A 24,179-nucleotide genomic window follows, 5' to 3' on the forward strand; every position below is an offset into this window, starting at 1 on the left:
GTGTTGACGGGGTATGCAGTCAAGTCGCTCTTTAACAACAAGGACTTTGACGATAGCTACAGCGTTCGGACCGGCCAGGTTGTGAACTCTTCCTATGACAGTGAAAGCGTGTCTACGCGGAGAAGTCGAACATCGCGTGGTGTCTATCGGCGATCAAGCCGGAGTCGGTCTCGAGATCGTAAGAGCTATCACTCCCAACCCGACTTGCAGATGAGCAGAAATGACGAGTATCGAACACGGTCTCGCTCCCGTTCACGCTCGTCCTCACGTTCCAAGCATACTCTACGGGATGCAGCGCTCGGGGCCGCCATTGGCACGGCTGCCATGTCTGTCGTCAAGTCTCGCGATCGCAGTCGTAGCCGGTCCCCACGGAAAGGCAAGTCCCGGAAATCCTCGTCTTCAGATTCGTCTTTTGTCGATATTTCGAGACCAGCCCGCAAGTCTGTCGCAGGAGGCTTCGGCTCTTTCTTCACCGCGTCCTCTGACAATCGCAAGAAACGTCGATCAAAAAAGCGCAGAGGCATCTTCTCCTTCAACAACTCGTCGTCGTCGTCTGTGGATAATGATTTGGCGTTTGGAACAGCTTATGCCAGGAAACCTACCGGTAAGTCCAAAAAAGGTAAGAAGAAGGACCGAGGGGACGTTGACGCCGCGTTGTTGGGATTAGGCGCCGCCGCAACTGCGTTGGCTGCCACCTCTCATCGTCGAGGTCGGCGACGAGGCGAGATCTTAGCAGGTAAAGATTCGAGATCTGGCCCGTCCGACTATGCCTCTTCCGCAACCAACGACGAGGGTTGGGAGGATCTAGACTCTGCAGACCAGTCATCCTCAAGTGTTAGCTCAGCTCTGGCATTCGGAGAGAGCGGGAGATTTGGTGGCGATGATTCTTCCCACTCGTCTGATTCCAGTACATCACTCTGGGGGTGGAGATGGGGTAGCAAAAAGAGCAAAAAGGGCAGAAAGAAGGGCCAAAAGAAGGATTACCTCCCTCCCGCTGCCGCCGTGGGCGCTGGAGCTCTAGGAGCTGCAGCCCTAGCTTCTGGCCGACATCGTGACAGCAGAGCGGACAGCCGGGATGCTGGAACCAGTAGCACAGGAAGCCTCCAGCAAGTGGCCCCAATACCGACCAGTGATCCATCCCGCTTCGAAACAGTCAACATTGCCTCTCTTCCCCCGGAGCCTGCTTACGTTGGCCCGGGGGCTATCCCTCTCCAGCAGCCTCAGCCTGTCACACCAGTCTCCCAAGCAGTGTATACCTCTCAGGGAGAATCCATCCATGCATACACTGCACCCGCTGGCCCCCCGATATTCGATAACGCTTATGGACAGCCTGGGTATGGTCCACGTGCAACAACTGATCCTCAGTGGAATATTACCTCCTTTCCAGGAGGCCCATCAGATGTTTCACGCCCTCATCGGCGCAGCGATTCCTCACCCATCCCCCATACTGAACCGTTGGCCGGTGTGACTTCAACAAGCTTGAAGCGCCACTCTACCCTGAAAGAACAACCATCTGTCCAGTTTGACTTGACTCATGAGCAAGAAGAGAAAGAGCGACGTGCTGCTCGCTTGGAGAGATCGAAGCGCGACTCGGACCGCTACGACGGAGTCCAGCTTATCGATCGCGAAAGTGAGCGCGGTGGTGAACGAGCATCGCGCCGTTATGACGACCGCGAAGAAAGACAACGCCGGGAACGCGACTACGATGACAACTATGATAGAGACCGCAAAGAGAAGGATTCGTCGTCTTGGATTGGGGCAGCTGCCGCTGGCACGATAGGGGCTGCAGCCGCAGCCGCCGTTCTTTCCCGGACATCTAACGATGATGCCTCTGAGTCGAGCCAACGGCGCCATGATGAACGCCGTCAAAAGCGGCGGGCTGAGAGACGTCGTATGACAGACGATTCATCCGTTGGCAGCTTCCCCATGTCTGATGAGATCGAAGAGCGTTCATATACGAAGCGAGAGCGGTCACCATCGCGGCGCTCTACGTACCCAGAGCCCGCTAGACCAAAGCCAACGTACGAGAATTACGCAGAATTCTTCGCTCCTGAGGGCCTGCGATACAGCCCCGACACTTATGCTCAGCGTGAACCCACTTCTATGCCTACCATCATCGAAGCAGTTCCTGCAAGTGAAAGGTCACAGTTTGTCACTGAGGAGCCGCATCCAGATTACACCAATCTCCCCTGGCCGGTGCCTTCCCTGAAAATAACCGAGCCCACGCCTCCTCAGAGCTTAAGTGGCTCGGTCAGAGATGCAACGTCGCCGATCCCACACACTCCCGAGGTGATCCCAGAAGACAAGGAACGGGAACGGGAGACGACTGGCTCCCGGGTATCGTGGGGCAAACACGAGCTCCATGAGTATGAAGTACCCTCCACATCATCTGATCACGATTCGCTTGATCGCGAACCAATCTCACCAAAAAACGCTTCTCCGATTGAGGAGATTCCCCGGAGCACCGAGTCTCCCCGATCGAAGAGTGCTGAAAAGACCTTTGGTACGGATATTGAATTTGCAGCAACCGTCGCTGCAGCAACTGCCGCTGCAGGCTTTGACCCTTCTATTATAACCGAGGACCCAGTCTATCACACACGGTCCTCGCCGCCTGGATCAGAGAAGATCGACTCATGGACAGAGATCGTTCCCCCCCGCGACGGCCCACGTGGCTTTGTCGAAGGTGAGGTCGACACACCTCAGGAGAGATTCATCGAGAGTGAGCCGCTATACGCCGAGCCGGTTGCCGTGTCCCCCAGGGACAATGAGCATGAGTCGCAGCCGCGTCCTTCCATTGCGCAAGAGGTAATCGCGCAACTCAGCCAGAAGCAAGAGCCCGAGGCAGGCGAACGTAACCTGCCTCAGTCATCTCCTGAACAGGACTACTCAATGCCCGGGGGCTTCGAGCCCGGTACCTCTCGTGGAGAAGTGAAGGATGATTCGCGATCTGTCGTTTCCGCCCCAATGCCTGGTGACTTTGAAGATGACTCCAGAAGGACCCATGACTTCGAAATGATGGACAACGCGTCAACTCCGGCTGCCGAAGAAGCCGCCGTTGAAGGGAAGAAGAAACGCCGGAAGAGGCGATCCAAACGGGACAGTGGCGACTTAATGGATGACTCGGTCTCGGTCACCTCTTCGCCTGCTAGGATTGGGGAAGCTGGCGATAAAGGTAAGAGAGGGGAAGAGAAGGAGAGGAAGTCTGGCGGTTTCCTTAGCAATTTGTTTGGGTCGCGGGTCTCCGAGCCGGTGGAAAGCAAGAAATCATCTTCTGATGATGGACGGGTGTCCCGTGAGGTCCAGTCAGAGATTGGCCCTCGGACGTCTGAAGAATCCAGACGTCGGCGGAAAGAGAGATCTTCTAGCCGGCGTAGCTCTGGTCACGGAGACCGGCTAGATGATGAATTTGCGCCCGAAGACACTCTAGCTGCGGACAAGGAGAACATTAACGTTGAAAGCTACAAGTCGAGCAGGCAGCGACGGGAAGAAAGACGACGCCAGAGACATGAAGGAATTCTGGATTCGGATAAAGGGGCCGAGGCCGAGAAGGTATAGTTTAGCTGCTCTTGTTTCCATTCGCCTGTAAACCTCATGATTTATGTGCCCTTATTCCCATATTGAACGAGCTATGTTGATCATTCATGTACTAAAAATTCTCTCTCTCTTTCTACGTACAGGATCGGGAGATATCGCAAGACCACGATGAGCAGCCTCTCCTGGAAGAAGCCCGCGAAATGCCAAGGACGGTAGACGACGGTGACCACGAGGAGCGTCAGATCCCAGTCTCAGGAGAGGCCATTGAGCCCTCAAGTAGAGTGGCATCACCTGATCCGGGCCAAGAACAAGACGGTGATGAAGAAGATGCTGGCCAAAGATCGCGGCGCTCCTCTATCTTGCGCTCGACTGAGTCCCCAACTGCTGTGCCTTTACATTTCCGCCGGCCCCCTACTTCGCCGGGTACAACTTCAGCCACCTCGCCCGTCTCCCCGTCGACGGGCTCTCCGACACAGACGCGTCACCGCCGGCCCAACTCGACAGAGTTCAAGCACTCCCGCGAGATCCGGCCCTTATGGCTCGTGGAACGCCATGGCGTAACCAAGATGGAGCCGCCGGAGGACGAGCCCTTGCCGTCTCTGCCCTCGAGCAAGACATCCTCCGCGAACGCCTCGGTTGAAGACCTCACCGCTCTGCCAGACGAGAAGAGCTGGGAACAGGTGGATCTTAGCCACTATGTTCACGGCCCGCGAGATCTAGATCTCTCCTCTCCTAGAGGTCATGACAGCCAATATGACATTCTGGATTCGCAGCAGGGTACCCCTACGGCTGCAGTGTTTGCCCACCATCATCCTCCAAGCAGAAAGGATCAGCTCAAGTACGAGTTTCACTCGCCCTCCGAGCTTCTCCAGGATCCAAGCACATACGCAGAGTTACCACCTTCGCCGACTTTAGGCGCATTGCCTTCTGCCGAGGGCTCTGCTGTCGGCGTCCGCGATGACCTGGACCTGCATGATCTCCCTCCCCTTCCGTCCTCACGTCCGTCCACCCCAGAGAACCAGATGATTAGCATGGAAGATGTGGACGACACGACACCCACTCAGGCCAAAATCACTCCTACCATCCACCGATCTGCGAGTCCCAAGGAGCGTGATCTCGTGGAGGTAGCCACTGCTACTGCTGCAGGTGCCGGTCTTGCCAGCCTCGTCGGAGCGGAGGTTGAAAAGCAGGGAGTTCCTCAGGTGGAGACGACCCCTGAGCCCCTGGACAAGAACATTTCGGATGCACCTGCATCTGAGTTTGTGCCCGGAGATAGGGAAGTGCCAGAGTCTCCGGCCTCTGCTGTGTTTGTCGACGCACCATCTGCTGTTGTTGCGGACTCTGGAGATGAAAGTGCTTTCCAGACGCCTGTTGATGCACCTCTGGCGTCGCCCGAAGATTCTGGGCCCACTGGCGAGGCCATTGAGCAGGAAACTACCCGTGAACTGCAACCACAGGTTGAGTTTGATGCTGCTGCCGAGGAAACAAAACCTGCGGAACCTACCAACGATATCAGGGCTCGACCAGAAGAATCTGCAGAGACTTCTACTTCTTCCAAGAAGAAAAAGAAGAAGGATAAGAAGAAGAACAAGGCCGCGGAGACAGTCACACAGGATGTGGGACCGGTAGACACAAGTGTTGAACAAGCTCCTACTCCCTTGGAGGAAGCATCAAACACTGAAGCAGAGCCGGCTGCTGGAGACCAGCCAAGCGAACAACTCCCTGCACCTGAGCCTACAACGGAGGTTGAAGAGCAGCCACCCACAGAGCCTGTGGATCCCGTGGAAGCCATAAAGACGGAGGACTCGAGGGACGTGACAGAGATGGATCAACCCATTCCTGAACCAGAGGTTGCAGAGACCGCCGCCGATACAATAGTTTCTTCGAAGAAAGCTAAGCGCGACAAGAAGAAGAAAAAGAAGAGCCAGGGGGCTGCAGCTGATGAGGCCATGGAGCCCGGACTTGCAGAAGCAGGCGTATCACCTCTAGAAACATCTCCTGAGGAAAAGCCCGACAACACAGAGGAGCAGAGAGTGGAAGATACACCCAAATCGATGGACGAGTTCCTTACGCCGACTGAAGAGCGGTCCAAATCTCCCGTGCTTGAGGGTCAATCCGGAGAGGAAATTCCTTCTGTTCAGGAGGTTGTTGAGCAGGCAGAGACTGAACCGATGACTAGGGAGATTCCGGCAGTCGATAATGGCTTACAGGCTTCGGCTGAGCCCGCTGCGGCGCAAGAGGCTCAAGAGCCGGTTGCAGTTCCCGTTGAATCTGGCGGGATTGAGCCTACAGTGGCGGAAGAAAGGACAGAAGAGCAAACTCCAACAGTCCTGGTGGAGCAGCAACCCGAGACTGCAGTTACTTCTACCGAGCCAAAGAACGACGAGATCCCTCACGACGAACAGTCTCCTGCCACAGTACAGGAACCCCACGTCGAGGCCGTCCAAGGCATCGAGGCTTCTGATAAAGGCCTAGAGGCTGAACCCGACCAGGGAGCTGCGTCCACCGAGCTGCTAGCTACGTCCGATCAAACTGAGCCCTCCCCTGACTCTGCAGCGCAGACGCAAGATCCGGCCACAGCTTCCCCGGAAGTTGACACTTCTCTGTCTCGCAAGAGCAGCAAAAAGAAGAAGAAGAATAAGAAGAAGGCCGGGGCAGAGGTGGCAGAAAGCGAAACGACGGAGGCCTCGCCATCTGTCCCTTCGGATGACGCTACTCCAACAACCGAAGTCGAGCCTACCAGCACAGGGGAGGTTGATCTCAAGACAAAGCCAGAGGAGCCTTCTGAGAACAAAGAAGAGTCCACTAATCCCCCTCAATCTGAAGAGCAAGAGGTTGTGCCTGAAGCATCCGCGGAGTCTATTCCAGATCCTTCGGAGAACAAAGAAGAGTCCACTGATCCCTCTCGATCTGAAGAGCCAGAGATTGTGCCCGACGCACCCGCGGAGTCTATTCAAGAGCCGGCCAAGGAAGTCACCCCGGATGAACTCGTCGAAGAGCCAACGACGAAGAAAAAGAAGAAGAAGAAGAATCGCAAATCAGCCGCTTCCTTGGCTGAGCCTGAAGGGGAATCTACGTCGGACCCGCAGCCTGAATATCAACCCGAATCTCAGCCTGAAGCTGGACCAGCCGAAGACGCTACCGCGACGCCCCCGCACGACGAAACAAGCGGTGAGCTTCCGCAACCCGCGGCTGACATCGACGCCCAGGCATCGCCGGAGCCAGCCACCAACGAAACCCAACAGGACCCTGCAGCCGCCGAGGACGTTGACACTATCCCTGCCGTAACGGACGAGGAGCCTACCCAGCAGCCTGTGGAGTCACCTGAGGCCAATGATGGCACACCACATGTGTCTGAACAGGTTGAACACGAAGCGGGGGAAACACCATCTTCAGGCAAGAAGAGTAAAAAGAAGAAGAAGAAGGGGAGTGTCTCTTCTCCGGTAGATGAGAGTATGGCGTCGACCGAATCTCGCAGTCTGGATGCCGCCGCTGAGCCCACGAATGATGTCTCCGTCGAGCCGGAATCTCAACCTCAAACCGAGCCAGAGGCTGAACCTTCAAACATTGACCAACAGCCTGAAGCCGAGGAAGAGCATGGGGAGAAAAAACCGGCTGAAAGCGAAGCTCCCGCAGAGCCGGCCAATGTTGAAGAGCCTGCCGAACCTGCCGTTCCGATGACCGCGGCGCAGAAGAAGAAGGCAAAGAAAGAAAAGAAGAAGAAGCGACAATCGGCTTTGCTCGAGGAGACTACTGTCGAACAAGCAGCTGAGGAGGTTCCACCTGAGAGTAGTGAAGCACCCATTGAACCCGAGACAAGTGACCCTGCTCCAACGGAGGAGGCAACTCCTGTTGCGGAGCCTGCTCTAGAAGAAGCGAAAGATGCGGCTGTAACGGAAGCGGAGTCCATTGAGCAGGAAGCGACAGTCGCACCGACCGAGGAAACAGAACAGCCGGTTTCTAAGGAAGTAACAGAGGAACCTGTAGCTGAAGAACCAGTTGCGGCAGACGCGGAGGCGGAGAAGGGGCAGGATGAGACCCCTATCGTCATCGAAGAAGCTGAGGCCAAGCAAGAATCGGAGCCTGTTTCCCAGCCTGCGGAGGATGAACCGAAGCCCCAGACAGTGGAACCAACAGTCTCTGATGAACCGACCACAATGAGCTCTGAGGCACAACCGGAAGCCCCGACTCAGCAAGACTCCGAAACAGTTCAAGACTCACACGAGCCAACCGCCACGAAGGATGTGCCGGAGCTACCAGTCGAGGAATCTCCTAAGACAGAAGCCGAAGCAGCCCCCGCTGAGGAGGAAGCACAGCCCGCTCCTTCAGCAAAGTCTAAGAAGGACAAGAAGAAAAAGAAGAAGCGCCAATCTCTTGCCCTTGAGGAGGAGCCACCTGTCAACGAGGCGACTGAAGCTCAGCCTTCTGAGACCCCCATGGACCCAGTCGAAGTCTCCGAATCTACAGAAGTTGCTGGTGTCGTATCCACAGACAAGTCCGAAGAGGCTACACCCGAGGATATCGCCAAAGAGGCTCCGCAAGAGCCTGAACCACTGGTCGAAGAAGAGCCTGCGTCTGAAGCCACCTCACAGGATGCTCCTGTCCCAGTAGAAAGCGAGGAGCAGCAGCAACCCGAAGCTGTGGAAGAGCCTCAGCCTGTACTTTCGAAGAAACAGGCTAAGAAGGAGAAGAAAAAGAAGCGCAAGTCTGTCTCCTTTGCCACTGAGGAGCCGGAAGCCCAGGCTCTTGAGTCTAGCGAACCAGCTATCGAGCCTACTGCGCCTTCACAGGAGACCAACGAGGAAAAGCCTGACGACGACCCTGTTCAGAAAGGTCCAGACGATTCCGCCACCACAAGTGCCGAAACTTTTGAACCGATTGAACCTACTCCTGCTGAGGGGACCGAAGTCTCTTCCGATGTTCCGCAAGAGCAGGAAGAACAGAAAACATCTACCGGTATCGAAGAGAGCTCAGCTGAGCCTCCTCAAGATATTGTGACGGAAGAACCAGGAGTCACAACCGAGGATTTTAATGAACAACCAACCCAGACTGAGGCGGATCTGTCAGAAGAGACTCAGCCTGTGGAAGCCGTGGAACAAAATGCCGAAGAGTCCTCAAAGACGGATGCCCAGGTGGAGACGGAGACCGTACAAGAGCCTCCTACTCCGGAGGCTGGTGAGAAGGGTGAATCTGAACCCGCCTCAGAGCAAGCACCCACTGAGCCGGAAACACCGGTGGATACAGAGCCTGAAGCTACGACGCCGAAGTCCAAAAAGGATAAGAAGAAGAAAAAGAAGAAGCAGAAGGCTCTTGAATTGAGCGAGGATGTTGCTCCTACTCCTGAATCCCCAGTTGAAGCACCTCAGCCGGCAGACGAGTCTGAGAAGCAAGTCGAAACACCCGTTACTGAGTTAAATGATGCTGAAGGGACTGCGGACTCGGGAAAGCCAGAAGAAACCCCCCAGCTTACGGAGGAGCCTCGAGTCGAGATGACCGAAGAAGAACCAAAGGTGCCGGAGACTGTTGACGAGCCTCGGCAGCAAGCTGAGACGCAGGAGGAAGCTACGGCTGTATCCGAGGCTGAACCGTCTGCTGCACGAGAGGAGCCCCAGCCGAGCGTCCCAGAAGAGGAGATGCAAAACGAAACGGCGAAGGACGATGTGATGGCCAACATGTCCGCCAAGGAGAGGAGAAAAGCCAAAAAGAAGGAGAAGAAACGCCAGTCCAAGAATCTGGATGTCGAGACCACCGAAGCCGCTGCTCCGACCCCGTCAGACGATAAGCCTCAAGACGAAACACCCGCCGCCGACGATACGGCGCGCGACGCCCCCGTCGAAGAAGCCAAGCCCGCCGACGAACAGTCCTCGCTTGAGACGGCAATCGCCCCTGCTGAAGATCACGGTAAAGACAATCAGTCCCACGGCACCGAAATGCACGCCGATACCGATAAAGATATGATTTGGACTGATGAGATGGTGTCTTCGCAGGTAGAGCAACAGCAGCATCAATCACTGCCGGAAGCGACTTCATCCGAGTCTCCTCTCCCACCCGTGCGTGATGTTGAGGGTGAGGTTGCTACTCCCGGTGATGAGATCAAGGCCGTTGATGAGAATGTCGAGGAGTCGGGAGTAGCTGGCGAGGCGGAAGGTCGTGACCTCCCCGCTGAAGGTGCCGAAGAACCAAACCAGGGTGAAGCCAGGGGCGTGATGGAGGGTGGAGAAGAGGCAGTGGTGCGTGAAGACGAAGGAGCTGATGCACCTCCAGAGCAGACGGATGAGCATGTTGAGAGAGAGGAGAGAACCGAGGATGTACCGTCTGGTGGAGATACGACTGAGTCTGTTGCTGAGGCTCCGCAGGTCACCGAGGAAGCAGTGGCTCAGGCGGCCGAGACAATTGAGGATCAGCCGGAGAAAGAGCAGGCGATGAGTTCAGAGGCTGCAGTGCCGGAGCCAGTCACATTGTCGAAGAAGAAGAGCAAGAAGGAAAAGAAGAAGCAGCGTCAAGCGCAGAGAGCTCTGGCTTCCGCCGAAGAAGAACAATCTGGTGAAACCGCCAAAGAGATCAGTGAGCCCACAGCTAATGTTGAAGCTTCTGAGCCTGTTCCCGATCAACTTGAGGTGCCTGAAGAGAAGGCTTCTGGGACTGAAGAAACAGCGCCCCCTGCTTCTGGCGAGACATCTGGAGCTATCGTCGGGGGCAGCGAACAGGAGGCCGAGCGCACTGTTCCACCATTCGAAGAAAAGTTGGAAGAATCTGCGCCTGTCGTGGCGGATGAAGCTCTTGCAGAAGAGCCCAAGGAGCTTGTTGAGAGCGAGGAGCCTGCAAAGGAAATGGAGGCTACAGAAGTTGAAGCAGAGCCTGTGAAATTGCCTGAGCAAGCTGTCGAGGTGGAGCAAACGAATGATGGAGAGTTGGCGGGCGTGAGCAATGACGTTGGTGAAAGAGAACCTGAGCTTGAACCAGAGTCGGTTTCAGAGCCTCTTACCGAAGAGAAGGCGCCGGCAAAGGAGGATTTGGATGCTACAATAGCAGAGCCTTCTGAAACCCAGCCTGAGGAGAGTTCTGAGCGAGTGGAGGAGCCGACTCTCAGCCGCAAAGAATCCAAGAAGAAAAAGAAGAAGGCTAAGAAACAGGCTAAAGAACAGGAGGTCTCCGAGCCTGTTATTGTCAGTCCTGCCGAGAAAGAACTCCCTGCCGAAACAGGATCTACGCAGTTGAAAGATTCTGCTGATGTCCTTGAGGCGCCGAAAGGACTAGTTGAAGAAGGGCCTGCGGAGAGTTCAGAACAGCCTGTCGAAGAGAAGGAGCCAGCTGTATCTTTGGATCCATTCGAGGTTCCATCTGAAGAAGACAAGGATAGAGGCTTAACTACAGAGCCTGCAGAGCAGGTCGTTCAGGCTACGGACAACCAGGAGAATCTCCAGCAGGAAGGGCCGAAGAGCGAGGAGTCTCAAGCTAAGCTGGGAGCTCAGGCTCTCGAAAAAGAAGATGACCTCGAAATGGCCGGGGACCTTATTGAAGGTCCTTCCACCCGACCGGAGGTGGAAGTTCCGGTGACCAGGAAGCTATCCAAAAAGGAGAAGAGGAAGGCCAAGCAGCAGGCCAAGCTGGAAGCTGAAGAGCCAGCCCAAGAGCCCGCCCAAGAGCCCGCCCAAGAGCCGGAGCCGGAGCCGGAGACAAAGACGGAGCTAGTTGAAGAACAGCAGCCTCAGGAGGCTGAGACTCTGCCAGCTGAGGAGAGTTTGGCTGAGGACCCTCTACTTTCCCGAAAGCTGTCTAAAAAGGAGAAGAAGAAGAAGGGGAAGGGGAAGAGCGCAGATGAGAGCCAAACGATTGAGCCCCCTGCAGAGCCCACCACTCAAGACGAAGAGGGCTGGCCTACGATAGATTGGGAAAAGGGCCAGGTTGATACTGTGGAAAAGACACCTCAGTCGTCGCCTGAGGCCCATCATGTGACGCCCTTTGAGCCTGCGATTACCGAGTACGACGAGTCTGCTATACCTGAAGGTGTGAGTCGCCACGCTGATGAATCATCTGTGGACACTGCAAGAGGCGATGATATTGCTCAAGACGAGAAGGGGCCAGTGCTGGAAACGAGCGTTCCTGACATGACTAAAGAGGCACCCGTGGAAGCCAGAGAGATCCCTGAGACTACGGAGAAGCCCGTGACTGAGCCCGTTGTGGAACAGTTCCTACACGACGTGACAGCGTCTGTCCCCGAGAAGCGCCGGATGGACCAAGTTGATGTGCTACCACACAAGCAAAGCAAAGTAGCGAGCATTTTTCCACACCTGGAACGAGGGCTGTTCAAACGTCCCACGTCGACCGAGTCATTGCGTCAGGGAAATGATGGGGCTGAGGATGAGACCGTTGAGCACGAAGTCAAGCGCGATAGTGCAATTCCCGTCTCGGAGGCGCCCATTTCGACACCAACTGACAACAACGACAGTGGGTATATCCCCGATCCATCACCAGAGCAAGTCTCTACTCAGACTCGGGAACCTACACCACAACGACTAGAGGAGTCCGCAACACCCGGCAGTCAAGAGGTCTCCCGCTCAATTGATGCCGAGGCACCGGGTGTTACTCCCTTGTATGCACCTACACCGATTCACGATCAGACGTCTACTCTGGTTTCCACCGCGCCAGTTCAGGAAGTCCGACAGGCGAGCCCGGATTCCTGCGAACTGCGCCGCAGCCCTTCTATTCATGGGCGACACAACCATCCCCCGCGGTCCTGGTCACTGGAAGAAGAGACGTCGCTTCCACCGGCCAAAACGCCGCCACCGCCGCCGTCGCTTGGGCCATCAGCGATGGAGGCTTCTCCTCCTCGAACCCCATTGCATACCATTACGGAGGATGAAGCGGATGGACGGGTGGAGAAAACCAGCGGCACCCGAACCATGGGCGAAGCACACGGGACGCCCCGTCTAGAGATGAGACCCGAACATGTCCTTCCTCGACCTCAAACGCCCGTCCGCAAATTCACCGACAATGCACTGGATCGTCAGCGATGGCCCACGCCCGACACAGCCGATGATGGAAGCGGAGAACTGGAGGTGAAGAAACGGGGACTCCAGCGGGGGCTCTTTGGATCCGCCGAGGTGCTGAAAACCCCCGATCAGGGCATGCCGATCCTACGACCCAGCAGTGTGGGTAGCATCGCGAGCAGCGGCGGCGGAGGAGGAGCACGATCGCTGCGACGCACGAACCGCAGCACCAGCGGCGATCTGCGGGCGGCAGCCACTCTGGCGGCTGGTGGTTCGCCCCAGCCACCCGCGTCGCCCCCTCAACCGACCGACCTGAGCGTCGAGCACATTCCCTCTTCCTCCTCCTATGACCCCCTCACCGACAAGGGCAAACGGCCCCTACGCAGCATGACCGATGTCTACGTAAGTTCTTATTGAATCTCTCTGTCATAAACAATTATATAACTTGGTTGTGTACTAACCGCCCTAGGAGGGTTGGGGCGAAACTCCCAGCTCGCCGCGGTCGCCCAGTCGACCGCCCAGTATCCGCCATCGCCGAAGTATGCAACACCTTCAAGAACTGGAATCCCGCCTCGACCAACTCATCTCCGAAAATCGTCTGCTCATCGCCGCCCGTGATGCGGCCGAGGATAAGCTCCGCAGCGCCAGCGTCGCCCGCCGGAAAAGTGACCATGCCCTCAACAATCGTGATGCCGACTTGCGCGACCGGGAGGCCGAGCTGGAACAGCTGAAGAACTCGGTGGAGTGGCTGCAGAAAGAAGTATCCCGGTTGAACCAAGAGAATGAGGGACTGTCCACCACCAATGCCAACCTCACTGCCGCTCATGTCGCCGAGCTTCAGTCCGTGCGTGAATCGTCCTCCCGCGAGCTGGAAGTCTTGCGGTATGAAAACCAACAATTGTCGACCGATCTCCACGAGAAGATCCGACAGCAGATCGACGCTGCCTTGACCCAGAAAAACACTGAGCTGCGTCGCCTGCGAGAGGAGCTGGAGGGTGCGCGCGACAAGGTCAAGGAGCTCCAGCAGCAGATCGCCGCGTCCATGCATGACAATGTCATTGTCTTCCGAGACGAGGACTACTTCGATGCGGCCTGTCAGAAGCTCTGCGGTCACGTCCAACAATGGGTGTTGCGCTTCTCCAAACACTCGGACCATCATCGCTGTCGCAAGCTCATCGACCTACAGGACGAAAAGATCGCCGATCGCTTTGACAATGCCATCCTGGACGGTTCTGACGCCGACATCTATCTCGCCGACCGCGTACGGCGACGCGATGTATTCATGTCCGTGGTCATGACTATGGTGTGGGAGTTCATCTTCACTCGGTACCTGTTTGGCATGGACCGGGAACAGCGACAAAAGCTCAAATCTCTGGAGAAGCAGTTAGCAGAGGTGGGCCCCCGGGCGGCCATCCATCGCTGGCGGGCCACCACTCTGACCCTCCTGGCCAAGCGGCCGGCCTTTGCCCGCCAACGGGAGAGCGACACGGAAGCGGTCGCGTTGGAAATCTTCGACACGCTGTCGCGCATCCTGCCGCCGCCGAGTCACGTGGAAGCACAACTGTTGGAGTCTCTGCGCAAGGTACTCCGGGTTGCCGTCAATCTTTCAATCGAGATGCGCACGCAGCTCGCCGAATACATCATGCTGCCGCCCCTACAACCCGAGTACGACACCAACGGAGACCTTTCCCGGCAGGTCTACTTCAACGCGTCTCTGATGAATGAGCGCAGTGGGGAGACCACCTCGAACGAGGAACTGGAATCCCAACAAGCAGTGGTGCGCGTCGTCTTGTTCCCTCTGGTGGTGAAGAAGGGCAACGATTCCGGCGAAGGCGACGATGAAGTCGTGGTCTGTCCGGCGCAGGTGTTGATCGCCCGTCCCGGCAAAGACAAGAAAATGAGCCGGATACTGAGCAGCGATCGCATGTCGCTGGATGCAACAAAGTCGGTCCACAGTATTGCTCCATCATCTACCATGGACATGAGCAATGTGGTTTGAGGCGTCACACTCGATCATGAGGCTTATGACTTGGTTGGTATGCTTTGAGGGCGTACTGGAGGCAAAGGATGGGCGGTGTTCGGGATATCCTGGGTGGCTTTTGTTTTTTTCTTTCTGACGCTTTTATTCTCTTAATTTCTTGATGATGATCATGATTATGCCAACATCTTAGAGCTGATGATGTTACGGCCCTTTTTATTGTGTTTACTTACCCCGTATGGGCATTTTTGCATGTACATGAGCTATGATGTGTTTCTTTTTGAAAATAGGCCCCTGTGAGGGAATTGAATGTATGAATTGAATGTATCGATAGGATTATATGATGAGAATCTAGTTCCACTTAGCTTTTGCCTGACTTTGAGATTCCACGTTGGCTGTCGATCGCTGCACTGGTATGCGCTAAGGATGGTAGTGTCAGAATGATGCAATTGCGAGACAGATCCGGCCCTAGATAGAGTAGAGAAGAAGCGAACATCGGGGGAAAATAGACAAGGGAAATTGAAGCACAGTTATAAGAAAGCTGTATAGATATTTGCATTGAAATAATTAGTTCTAGAAAGAGATCGTGTGTCGGTGGAGTGCTGACCTCATCGCCCGGCTATTCCCCTCCCCACGATCCGTTCAGTCACTGCCAACTTCTCATCCGACTTTCTCTCCCTTTGATTCCCTCTACTCCGTACGTCCAATCCTGTTGACCTGTCGCGGATTGTCTCGCCTCCCTCCAATCGTTGTCCCTAATTGATCGACTCTTCGATGGACTCGGACCTTTGTGCGACCTTCCGTTCCTGCCTTATGAGCTTCCCCTGCATCTCGCCACACGCGTCATTCGGCGGTTCAATCGCTCTCCCCCGTCTGGCGTCTCCATGAATTGCCGATGACAATGCTGAATTGGGGCCCGCTGAGACTGTCGTGACTGGAGTAAGATCTTCTGGGAAGGATTTATTGGATCTCGCGTGCTTGTGGAGGTAGATTATCTCTGGGAAATCCGGTCGGACGGATCGACCTGATAAGCAAGCTGTTCACCCACCGTCGCCAACCACCCTGATTATCAACTATCTGGGCTGGAATACATATCGGTCGCTATGCCTGGCTCTCCGTCAACTTTACATCAAAAACCGACCAACCCTAGCCGGGCTTCTCCGCAGGAAGGTCGGCCCGCCGACCCTCCTCCGCTGGCCAGGGCCGCAGTCTCGGACATGCAGAGTACTCGCGGAGACAGTAACAACCAGACGCCGAAAAAGTCAACGAAGCGCAAGAAGAAACGCCAGCGGAAACGGCATAATCGTCGGCCCTCTTTTCTGAGTGCAGAGGACCCCGAGTCGGGGGCCCCTCGCCGTCCATCGATTGCTGAGCCGGGGGATATGATGGCCGCCAGTCAGACCAAGTCTCAATCTGCGCTGCCATTCTACAAGCTGGGGAGGGACCTTAGCAGCACTAGTCTGGAAAGCGAGGCTCTGTTGGATCATAGGTACGTCGTCGCCGTCTCCTACACCGCTAACCCCCAGCCCTCTCGCGACTGACTCATTACATAGGCACCAACCCATGATACCCCGTCGCGAGAGTCGTCTATCCCAGTCTTTTCGGCCCGGGTCATTGTCGACCCCAACATATATGGGCTCGCGCAACCCTCCCTCGGCTACGAGGACGCTACATGAGGAAGATGATAGTGATATTTTGGAGGAAGTGAATGATCGTACACCACTGGTGCGGCCTACCTCGAGCCACAAGCCGCCTCTCGCCCGGTACGGGACCGATTCCAAGTCGAGCGCTTTTTCGTTCCGCCGGCGACGCTCTTCGGGGCGGTCCAGCTCCTCTCACCGTTCACCTCGTGCGGTCTCGAGTCCGGCCGTACCGGAGCCGGAACGCGATTATGATATCAACAATCCTCCCTCGATACCTGGAACCCCCAAGCTCGGCGCGGACATGGGGTATGACGATGCCGTCGTGACGGGAGCGGACTTTGACTTCAATCTCGCCAAGTCGGTCGAGAATCGGCTGGAATCTATGCCCCGCTCCAATGACATGGTCATTGATGTAGAGGGAGGTCCCAAACGCTTCGGCAAGTCTGCCCCCTCCTCCCCGGGATCGCCTCGGTCTCCCCGTGAGCTTCGTCGACGCCGGACAGTGCCGGCGGAGGAAGATGTGTGCTTCCCTACAGAGGAAGCGTCCGTGCTGGCTGAGGAGGAGGCGAGAGCCGCACGCGCGGGAGAACGTCGTAGACGTCGGCGCCGCGAGTGGCCAGATCTGTCAGTCTTGGAGGAATGGAGCCGTGAGGAGAAAGAGGATCGAACGGGCGATTTGCGAGCTAAGAAAATCAGTGAGCCGGTGCTTATCGAGGGCCGGCTACGTCCACAGTACCGACTCTGGCGTCGCGAGGAGGATGAGGTGCCCTACCGCTTCACCTATTTCAATGAAGAGTTCCAGAGTACGATCCACTCGCAGACTATCTCCGAGCTGGTGCAGCCTGGGGGCAGCTTCCGCGAGCTCTTCATTCCCGATCCTCCCGAGCTAGAAGTGTCTTCGGATGAAGAGGACGAGGAGGAGTCGGATGAGCGACTTGCGGACAGCACAGCGGAGATCAAGTCCAATGGCAATCATGCGGCAACGGATGCAGGCAACAAAGGCCCATGGCATGATCGACAACAACCACGCATGTCGATCATCAGCGAAGCCGTTTCCGAAGCGCGCACCTCCGTCGACGCCTCCCCTCATCCCCCGGCTCCTCCCCAGAAGACCAAGCGGTACGGACCCCGCCCGACTTTCTGGTTGGACGTTCTGAGCCCGACCGACGCCGAGATGCGGGTTATCGCTAAGGCGTTCGGCATTCACGCACTCACGGCTGAGGATATCATGATGCAGGAGGCTCGAGAGAAAGTGGAGCTCTTCCGCAACTACTACTTCGTCAACTATCGTACCTTCGAGCAGGACCCGAATAGCGAGAATTATCTGCAACCAGTCAACATGTACGTGGTTGTGTTTCGTGACGGGGTTCTGTCCTTCCATTTCTCGCAGACGCCGCATCCTGCCAATGTCCGGCGTCGGATCCGGCAGCTGATGGATTATCTGATCCTGAGCGCCGATTGGATTTCGTATGCGCTGATTGACGACATCACGGACGTGTTCGGGCCACTGATCCAGTCGATCGAGGATGAAGTCGACGAGATCGACGAAATGATCATGCGGCTGCACTCTCCCGAGAGCGACGGCAAGGAGGAGAGTGGCGACGACGCCCAGGCTTCACTCGCCCCGGGAGAAATGCTGCGCCGGGTCGGCGTGTGCCGCAAGAAGGTCATGGGCATGTACCGACTGCTGAGCAACAAGGCAGACGTTGTGAAGGGGTTTGCCAAGCGGTGCAATGAGCAGTGGGAAGTGGCACCCAAATCCGAGATTGGTCTGTATCTGGGTGATATCCAGGACCATATCATGACGATGACCAGCAGTCTGACCTACTACGAGACGTATGATTCCTATATTTTTGAGATTGACTGCTGCGCGCAAGTTCTCTTGCTGACTACAATATTTCTAGACTGTTGTCGCGCGCACACAGCAACTATCTGGCGCAGATCAATATCCTGATGAACGAGCGGCAGGAGCAGACGGCGGATGTCTTGGGCAAGCTGACGGTGCTGGGAACGATTGTGGTACCGCTGAATATCATTTGCGGAATGTGGGGGATGAACGTGAAGGTTCCTGGCCAGGACGTGGATAACCTACACTGGTTTTGGTCGAGTATGTCCTTCTCACCCTGGACTGGACTATCTTGGGTCATGCTGACATACGGTTTAGTTACGGGAGGCCTGGTACTGTTTGCTTTTGCCTCGTTTGTGATTGCGAAGAGGGTATATAAAATTGTATAAGATCAGTCTGGCGGGACTAGTACAGTACGGCTGTTCTGTTTCATAGATTGGTGGTGATCTGTATATATCTGGTGTTGGATGGCCATCTGGATTTTACCGGGACATTCCTGTATTGGGCAAATATAGACTTCGCAACGTCAATGAATCTGCATCCTGACATATCTGGGAGGCAATAGTCACTAGAGATGGCACGAGGATGGCCATAACCATCGCGATGCATGGAAAATTCCATGCATGGCACACAAGGCGGATAGGATGACCTCATCATGACCTTCATGGCTTGTAATGCGATGACGGGCGGGTATTGACGTCCGCGGCGAGACTCCCGTATTATTACGCGTAATGACGTATCGGAGGTACCCGCGGTCCGACTTCTTCGCTTTCTCTCCTTTCATCATCCTCTTCCAACAACAAAGAACAACGTCGTCTCTTTCACTTCTATCCTCTTTCTATCTCTCTCTTTGAATCTTCATTCCTCCACTTCGCCGACACTCCTCGCTCCACTCTCCAACTCCCCCCTGATTCAGAAGCACTCTCACCCCGGCAACAGCCTAGAGCGCGTCCCCCACTCGACCTCACGCTGCTTGACGTGGGCGGCTACTATTGGACCTCGACAATTGGACCGTCAGCCTGGCCTTCTGGCCTTCCTGCAAACCCGACGATTGGATTTTCCCTGGTTTTCCTTGCGTCTGACAGTTGAGTTGCCTACGGAAGCTGCGAATCAATAGCACACTCCCTCCCTCCACGAAACGGTCGGTCCCCGAGACTCCCCTCCTCCCGCACGCTTGGATCGGCAGCCTTTCCGCCAAACACGCTCGACCACACTGGGGTTCTAGACGTTCCATCTCACCGTCTTCTGATCAAGTTATGGGTGTCCTGCGCCATTCGTCTCTGTGACTCCCGTCGCCCGGTGTTATTATTCGATTGCCTCTTGAACCTCTAGCGGACAATTCACCCTTCCTGCCCGTTGCTTTTGGGGCTGTTGTCCCGTCCGACGACGTCGTCGTCCTTCACCGAATCTGATCTTCCGCGCTTTTTTCACGTTCATCAGCATGTGGCCGTCGTCCATTCGTCTTCCGACTGCCAGACCTGTGTAACGTGTGTTTTTTTTTTGGCCGTCGTACGACAGCAGTTCTGGCTGGTCCTCCACCTTTGTCCGCCCCTTTCCTAACCCTTTTCGAGACTGAGATCTCCTGACCTACTACATACGCCTTTATACTTTTTTTTTGCCTTGGCTATTTTTTTCCTGACTTGGTACTCTACATACCCCTTGTCGTCGCCACGCTTACAACGGGGAGCCCTTTTCTTTCCGTGGTGCTGTATTCCTAATTCGTTGTCGTCCGACCTCTCCGTTCCGCCCTTCCGGTTCCCTCTCGGATATCCCAACTTCCCACGGTTTTGTCAGGCCACGCTGACTCGGCAACGACCATGACTGCGGAATCCGGGGGGTCGCCTTACACCAATGGAACCTCTGGTGGATCTAGAGGAGCCCAAGATGATGCGGCCTTACCTGCATCCCGGCGATCACCCAGCGAAGGTGACATGACCGAAGTGCCACGTTCGACCATTAATCCGCAGACGCACGCAGCCATCACCTCCCAGATGCCCAAGCTGGCTCCTAGAGTTCCTGGCTCCGTGCCCACGTCGACAACGAACTCGACTATATCCTCCCGTGAATCGTCTCCCGTCCGCTCCTCGCAGCGTTTGCGCAACTCCACGTCCCAGTCCCGCTTGTCGTCCCGGCCTCGCAAACTCAGTTCTGATCGCAGTCCGAATCGGACCACGAACACTCACAATTCGGGTTCGGGCACTCAACCCCAAACGACTGTTGCATCGCGGCCACCGCCCCAATCCAACAAACCTCCCTTGATCAATCTTCCTCCCTCCAATGCCGAACCGTCCACCGATGTCCCCAGCCCAGAAAAGCCCAACATGCCGCTATGGCCTACGTCTCGACGGCCGGAACCGGAGCCAAACCTCGCGAATATATCCAGCAAACGAGCCACACCGCTCCCCGACGAACCCGCCTCCAAGACGGATCGGACGGCGCCCCGTGCCGTAAACCGACCCAATGGACCCGTTTCCGCTCTGGAGACCGTCCAAGAGATGGCCAGCGACCAGTCTACGCCGTCAACCGATACTGTCCTTTACCAGCCCTTTCCCGAAGAACCTCGCCTGCACAAGATCGACGAAGATCCCGGTGTTAAGACGCCAAAGCAGACGGTGGACAGTGGAAGTGATAGTGGAGGGAATAAAAGCGCGGCCGAACAGATGGAAGAAAATCGTCGACGCTACTCAGCGTCACGTCAAGGCTCAGATTCGCTGATCCCAAAGCGGTCATCGACATCGTTAAGTGGAGGTCGTGGGAAACCCGGCGATGGGTCCGTTCGAAACATGATCGTGGAAACCGAAACAGTCAGTTCTATCCCTCAGGTCTCTTTAGGGGTAGCAACCGGCGATCGAAGCAACTCGGGCCGCGTCGACTCAGGAACCTTGCGGATGAAACCCAGTACTGAGACGATCCGCCCAAAGAAAGAGAAGCGGCGGACACGTAAACCGGCTGCTCTGTCGAGCGGTGCCGCATCGTCAAAAGCAGATATCTTTGAAGCTAAAGTCGCAAGCGCTGTCGATGAGGCGGACGTCTCCGATTCCGATGAGACGTTTGTTTACGAGTCGAACCCGCCGGATCCGTATCCAGTTCGGCAGAATCGCTACCATTCCCGCACACCTAGTGCGACCTCCATGGCGAGTCAGGTCGACCAGTTGGCCGGCCGTGCACGTGGACTTCGGGATGGAAACCAAAGCGTTACTGGGAAACGCAGCATGAAGTTTACGAATAATACGTACACGAGCAGCGTGGATGGCGATGCCGGCGAAGATAGTACCCGCAGTCACCCCCGTGTTGACGGCAACGGTTCTCATACTCCCCGCCACTACCATATTGGACGGTATGGGCGGAACAATAACATGTATCCGTCTTTGTTTGACGGGGACTCTCCGTTTCCCCAGTCCCAGCCACACAAGTCGCCGCGGCATTTCATCGGCAGCGGGTTTCGCCAGTCGCGGCACCCGGGGTCCCGCACTGCTCCCAACTACCGCACGATCAACGGTGTCAAAAAGGCGGGCGATATGTACGGTTACGATTTTGATGCCGAGGGCGCTGATGATGAGCGTACCCCGCTAGTCGGGTCACCGCGCATAACACGGAGTCGGCACGGCAACCGCCGTCCGAACAGTGCAAGTCTCCGTCAGATGGAGTATATGCAACAGCGACAACAAGGGTACTTCTCCAGGTATGGTGCCTGCGTGATGATCATTATACTGCTGCTGTTGGTTGTGGGAGGGGCCACCTCGTTTATTGTGGCCATCACCAAGAGCCTCGTGGACGTGCAGATTCTCGAGATTCAAAACGTACTCTCGTCCGAGCAGGAGATCATGTTGGACTTGAGCGTACAGGCAGTCAACCCGAATTTGTTTCCTGTGGCGATCGACGATATGGACATGAACATCTTCGCCAAAAGCCGCTATGTGGGCACGGATAAGTTCTGGCGAGACCACGGTTCTGACTCGAGCGACTTCCCTCGGGTGGAGGATAGTCGAAAACGTGCCGAGCTCGCTCGCATTGTCCGCTGTAATGGTGACTCGGAATGTCTGGCGGAGATGTCAACGCGGTCGGTGCACATCAGTGACGGGGTCGACCGCGGCACCGATCCCATGGACCCCGATCCGACGGGCGATCCGCAGACGATGCTTCTAGGCCGAGTGTTCCATTTCGACTCTCCGCTGACCTTCGATCCATCGCCGTGGAACCAGCAGGCAGCCACTTCGAAAGGTCAAATCCGGCTGGCTCGACCGGGAAATAAGACCGAGGAGGGTGGCACGGAACGGTGGGAGCGTGTGCTGCAACATCCCTTCGATCTGATCGTCCGCGGCGTGGTGAAGTACCAGCTGCCATTGAGTTCACGCTTCCACTCAGCCTCGGTCAGTTCCAGCGTCAGGGTGGTACCCAACGACGACAGTGACCCCAACCCTACGCCGGGCAACAATGACACCGTTGGGATCACCGCAACGAAGTTATACCGGCGATCATTACCGCCGCGTCAGTTGAATGAGCCTTCCATCCTCCATTCTGTGCGTGAAGTGCTCGGAAGAACTGCACGACTCTTCACCGCTTGACCTGAGACTTGGTTTTCTTTTGGGTTTCACCTTAAATAGACTTGGTTCTTTTTGTATATCATAATCTTCCCCATTCCCTGTCTATATTTGCCTTTTATTCCTCGTGTCCGACCCTGGGGAAGGATTCAGTCAGCTAGTCTGCTCTTTTGATCTGTGGCTTGGACAGTCATTCGCTTCGTTATTTCCTTTGTTGGCACACGACCTGATGACCAAAAGAAGTTGCTTAGGCTTATTATTATCACGAAACGACAGATTCAAAATAGGGAACAGGCTTTACCATCATGGAGAACATCCTCTGATCTATGTATGTGTCTATGACTTGCATCAGCACGGCGCTTTTCGTTTTCTTCTACCTTGGAGGGACTAATGTTTGGATTTGTGTTCCTTGCTCTTTGTCTATGCTAAGGTCTGATTGTCTGCCTCGAGTTGGACCCGCGATACCACTCTGTTCTGTCCTTTATTCAATGACCAGACTTTTGAGTTGTTTTATGATTGTACATAAGGCATGTCACGATCTAATGTATAGTTGGGTGTTACGCCTAAAAAGGTCTATTATTACTTGCTACTGTCTCCACACCACTAGTATATTAACATTTTCATGGCCTAGCGGTTATGTTTGATCAACATATATTAGAAAGTCCCTATAAATCGTAATATCTACCTCATACTTGGCGACTGTGGGCTCCAAGAAACATCCCGAAATCTAGACAAATCCAGTCTATAGGAGTAGTATCTAGAAATTCATCGATCGTAATGCATTCTTGAACGGTGCTTCCTGGGGTTTCCAGCTATTCTCTGGTATCGATGGCTGGCCGCAGTGCAGATTCAGAAAGCCCTACTTCAAGTACAACTGTTAAGTTCACTGTAGATGTAAAGACCCAGCACGCATCTGGTTCCTTTGCCCAGTGACCTAGTACGATCAAAGGTGATGGGCCAAGGGATTCGAGCCACTAAAGGGAGTGACAAGTAGGATATTCGGCCAGATTTGATACCCCGGCAATTGTCTTCTTTGTCTTCTTCACCCCTTGTCCCAGTCCAATCCAGGTCTTCGCAAGGCGGCATATTTACGTATCCCATGGCTTGAGGCGTATATCTTTCGGAGGAAGTTCGAACCATCAGGACGCAGGTCACCATGCCTATGAACTAATAGCTACCAGACCACACTCAACCCCTTTTGGATGGACAGAGATATTATATCTGTCCGGTAGGGCAGTTAGGTACTTGACAGAATACCTCTAGACTGTGTAGGATGATATCTCCATCGTCGTCCTATACAGTATACAATTAGTTTCAAGCTAGTTAGTATGCTAAAATAGTAGTGTTATACCTGATCGTATTCCGGGAGAGACCATGTGCCCGAAGGCGCAAACGTAAGATAATCCTGATACGCTTTCTAGCGTAGAGTTAGTTTCGAATTAGTTATACCATACTATGGTATTAAAAGGTGAGATAAGTAGGACTTCAGGATCCAGGTGTTGAGGTCCTACTTAGGTCACATGACGTCCGAAAAGGATTTAGCGTTGTCTGATGGCTATTAGTCATAGTCCTGGTGAACTGCGATCACGGCAGCTGGTTTTTAGGGTCAAGTGACCCATACGCCCTTTCCACGTGATGCCACGCAAT

The 24,179-nt window shown here is 55.2% G+C and overlaps 4 protein-coding genes across 4 annotated transcripts; all 4 read left to right on the forward strand.

Annotated features, from left to right (window-relative positions):
* Positions 1-324: 324 nt before the first annotated feature.
* ATEG_09645 (uncharacterized protein) lies at positions 325-3,555 on the forward strand (the record flags this gene model as incomplete). Its single annotated transcript, XM_001218266.1, has 1 exon — positions 325-3,555. The coding sequence occupies one exon, from the start codon at positions 325-327 to the stop codon at positions 3,553-3,555; it is 3,231 nt and encodes a 1,076-aa protein (XP_001218267.1).
* A 545-nt stretch (positions 3,556-4,100) lies between these two features.
* On the forward strand, positions 4,101-14,523 carry ATEG_09646 (uncharacterized protein; the record flags this gene model as incomplete). Its single annotated transcript, XM_001218267.1, has 2 exons — positions 4,101-12,926; positions 12,994-14,523. 2 exons carry the CDS (start codon positions 4,101-4,103, stop codon positions 14,521-14,523), a joined length of 10,356 nt encoding a protein of 3,451 aa, XP_001218268.1.
* A 1,082-nt stretch (positions 14,524-15,605) lies between these two features.
* ATEG_09647 (magnesium transporter CorA family protein) lies at positions 15,606-18,426 on the forward strand (the record flags this gene model as incomplete). Its single annotated transcript, XM_001218268.1, has 5 exons — positions 15,606-15,991; positions 16,056-17,981; positions 18,050-18,252; positions 18,310-18,323; positions 18,382-18,426. The coding sequence occupies 5 exons, from the start codon at positions 15,606-15,608 to the stop codon at positions 18,424-18,426; spliced, it is 2,574 nt and encodes an 857-aa protein (XP_001218269.1).
* A 1,556-nt stretch (positions 18,427-19,982) lies between these two features.
* Positions 19,983-22,556, forward strand: ATEG_09648 (putative phospholipid metabolism enzyme regulator; the record flags this gene model as incomplete). Its single annotated transcript, XM_001218269.1, has 1 exon — positions 19,983-22,556. The coding sequence occupies one exon, from the start codon at positions 19,983-19,985 to the stop codon at positions 22,554-22,556; it is 2,574 nt and encodes an 857-aa protein (XP_001218270.1).
* Between the last annotated feature and the right edge of the window lie 1,623 nt (positions 22,557-24,179).

This window comes from Aspergillus terreus, genomic scaffold (genome assembly GCF_000149615.1).
Source record: "Aspergillus terreus NIH2624 scaffold_15 genomic scaffold, whole genome shotgun sequence".
Taxonomy (NCBI): Eukaryota; Fungi; Ascomycota; class Eurotiomycetes; order Eurotiales; family Aspergillaceae; genus Aspergillus; species Aspergillus terreus.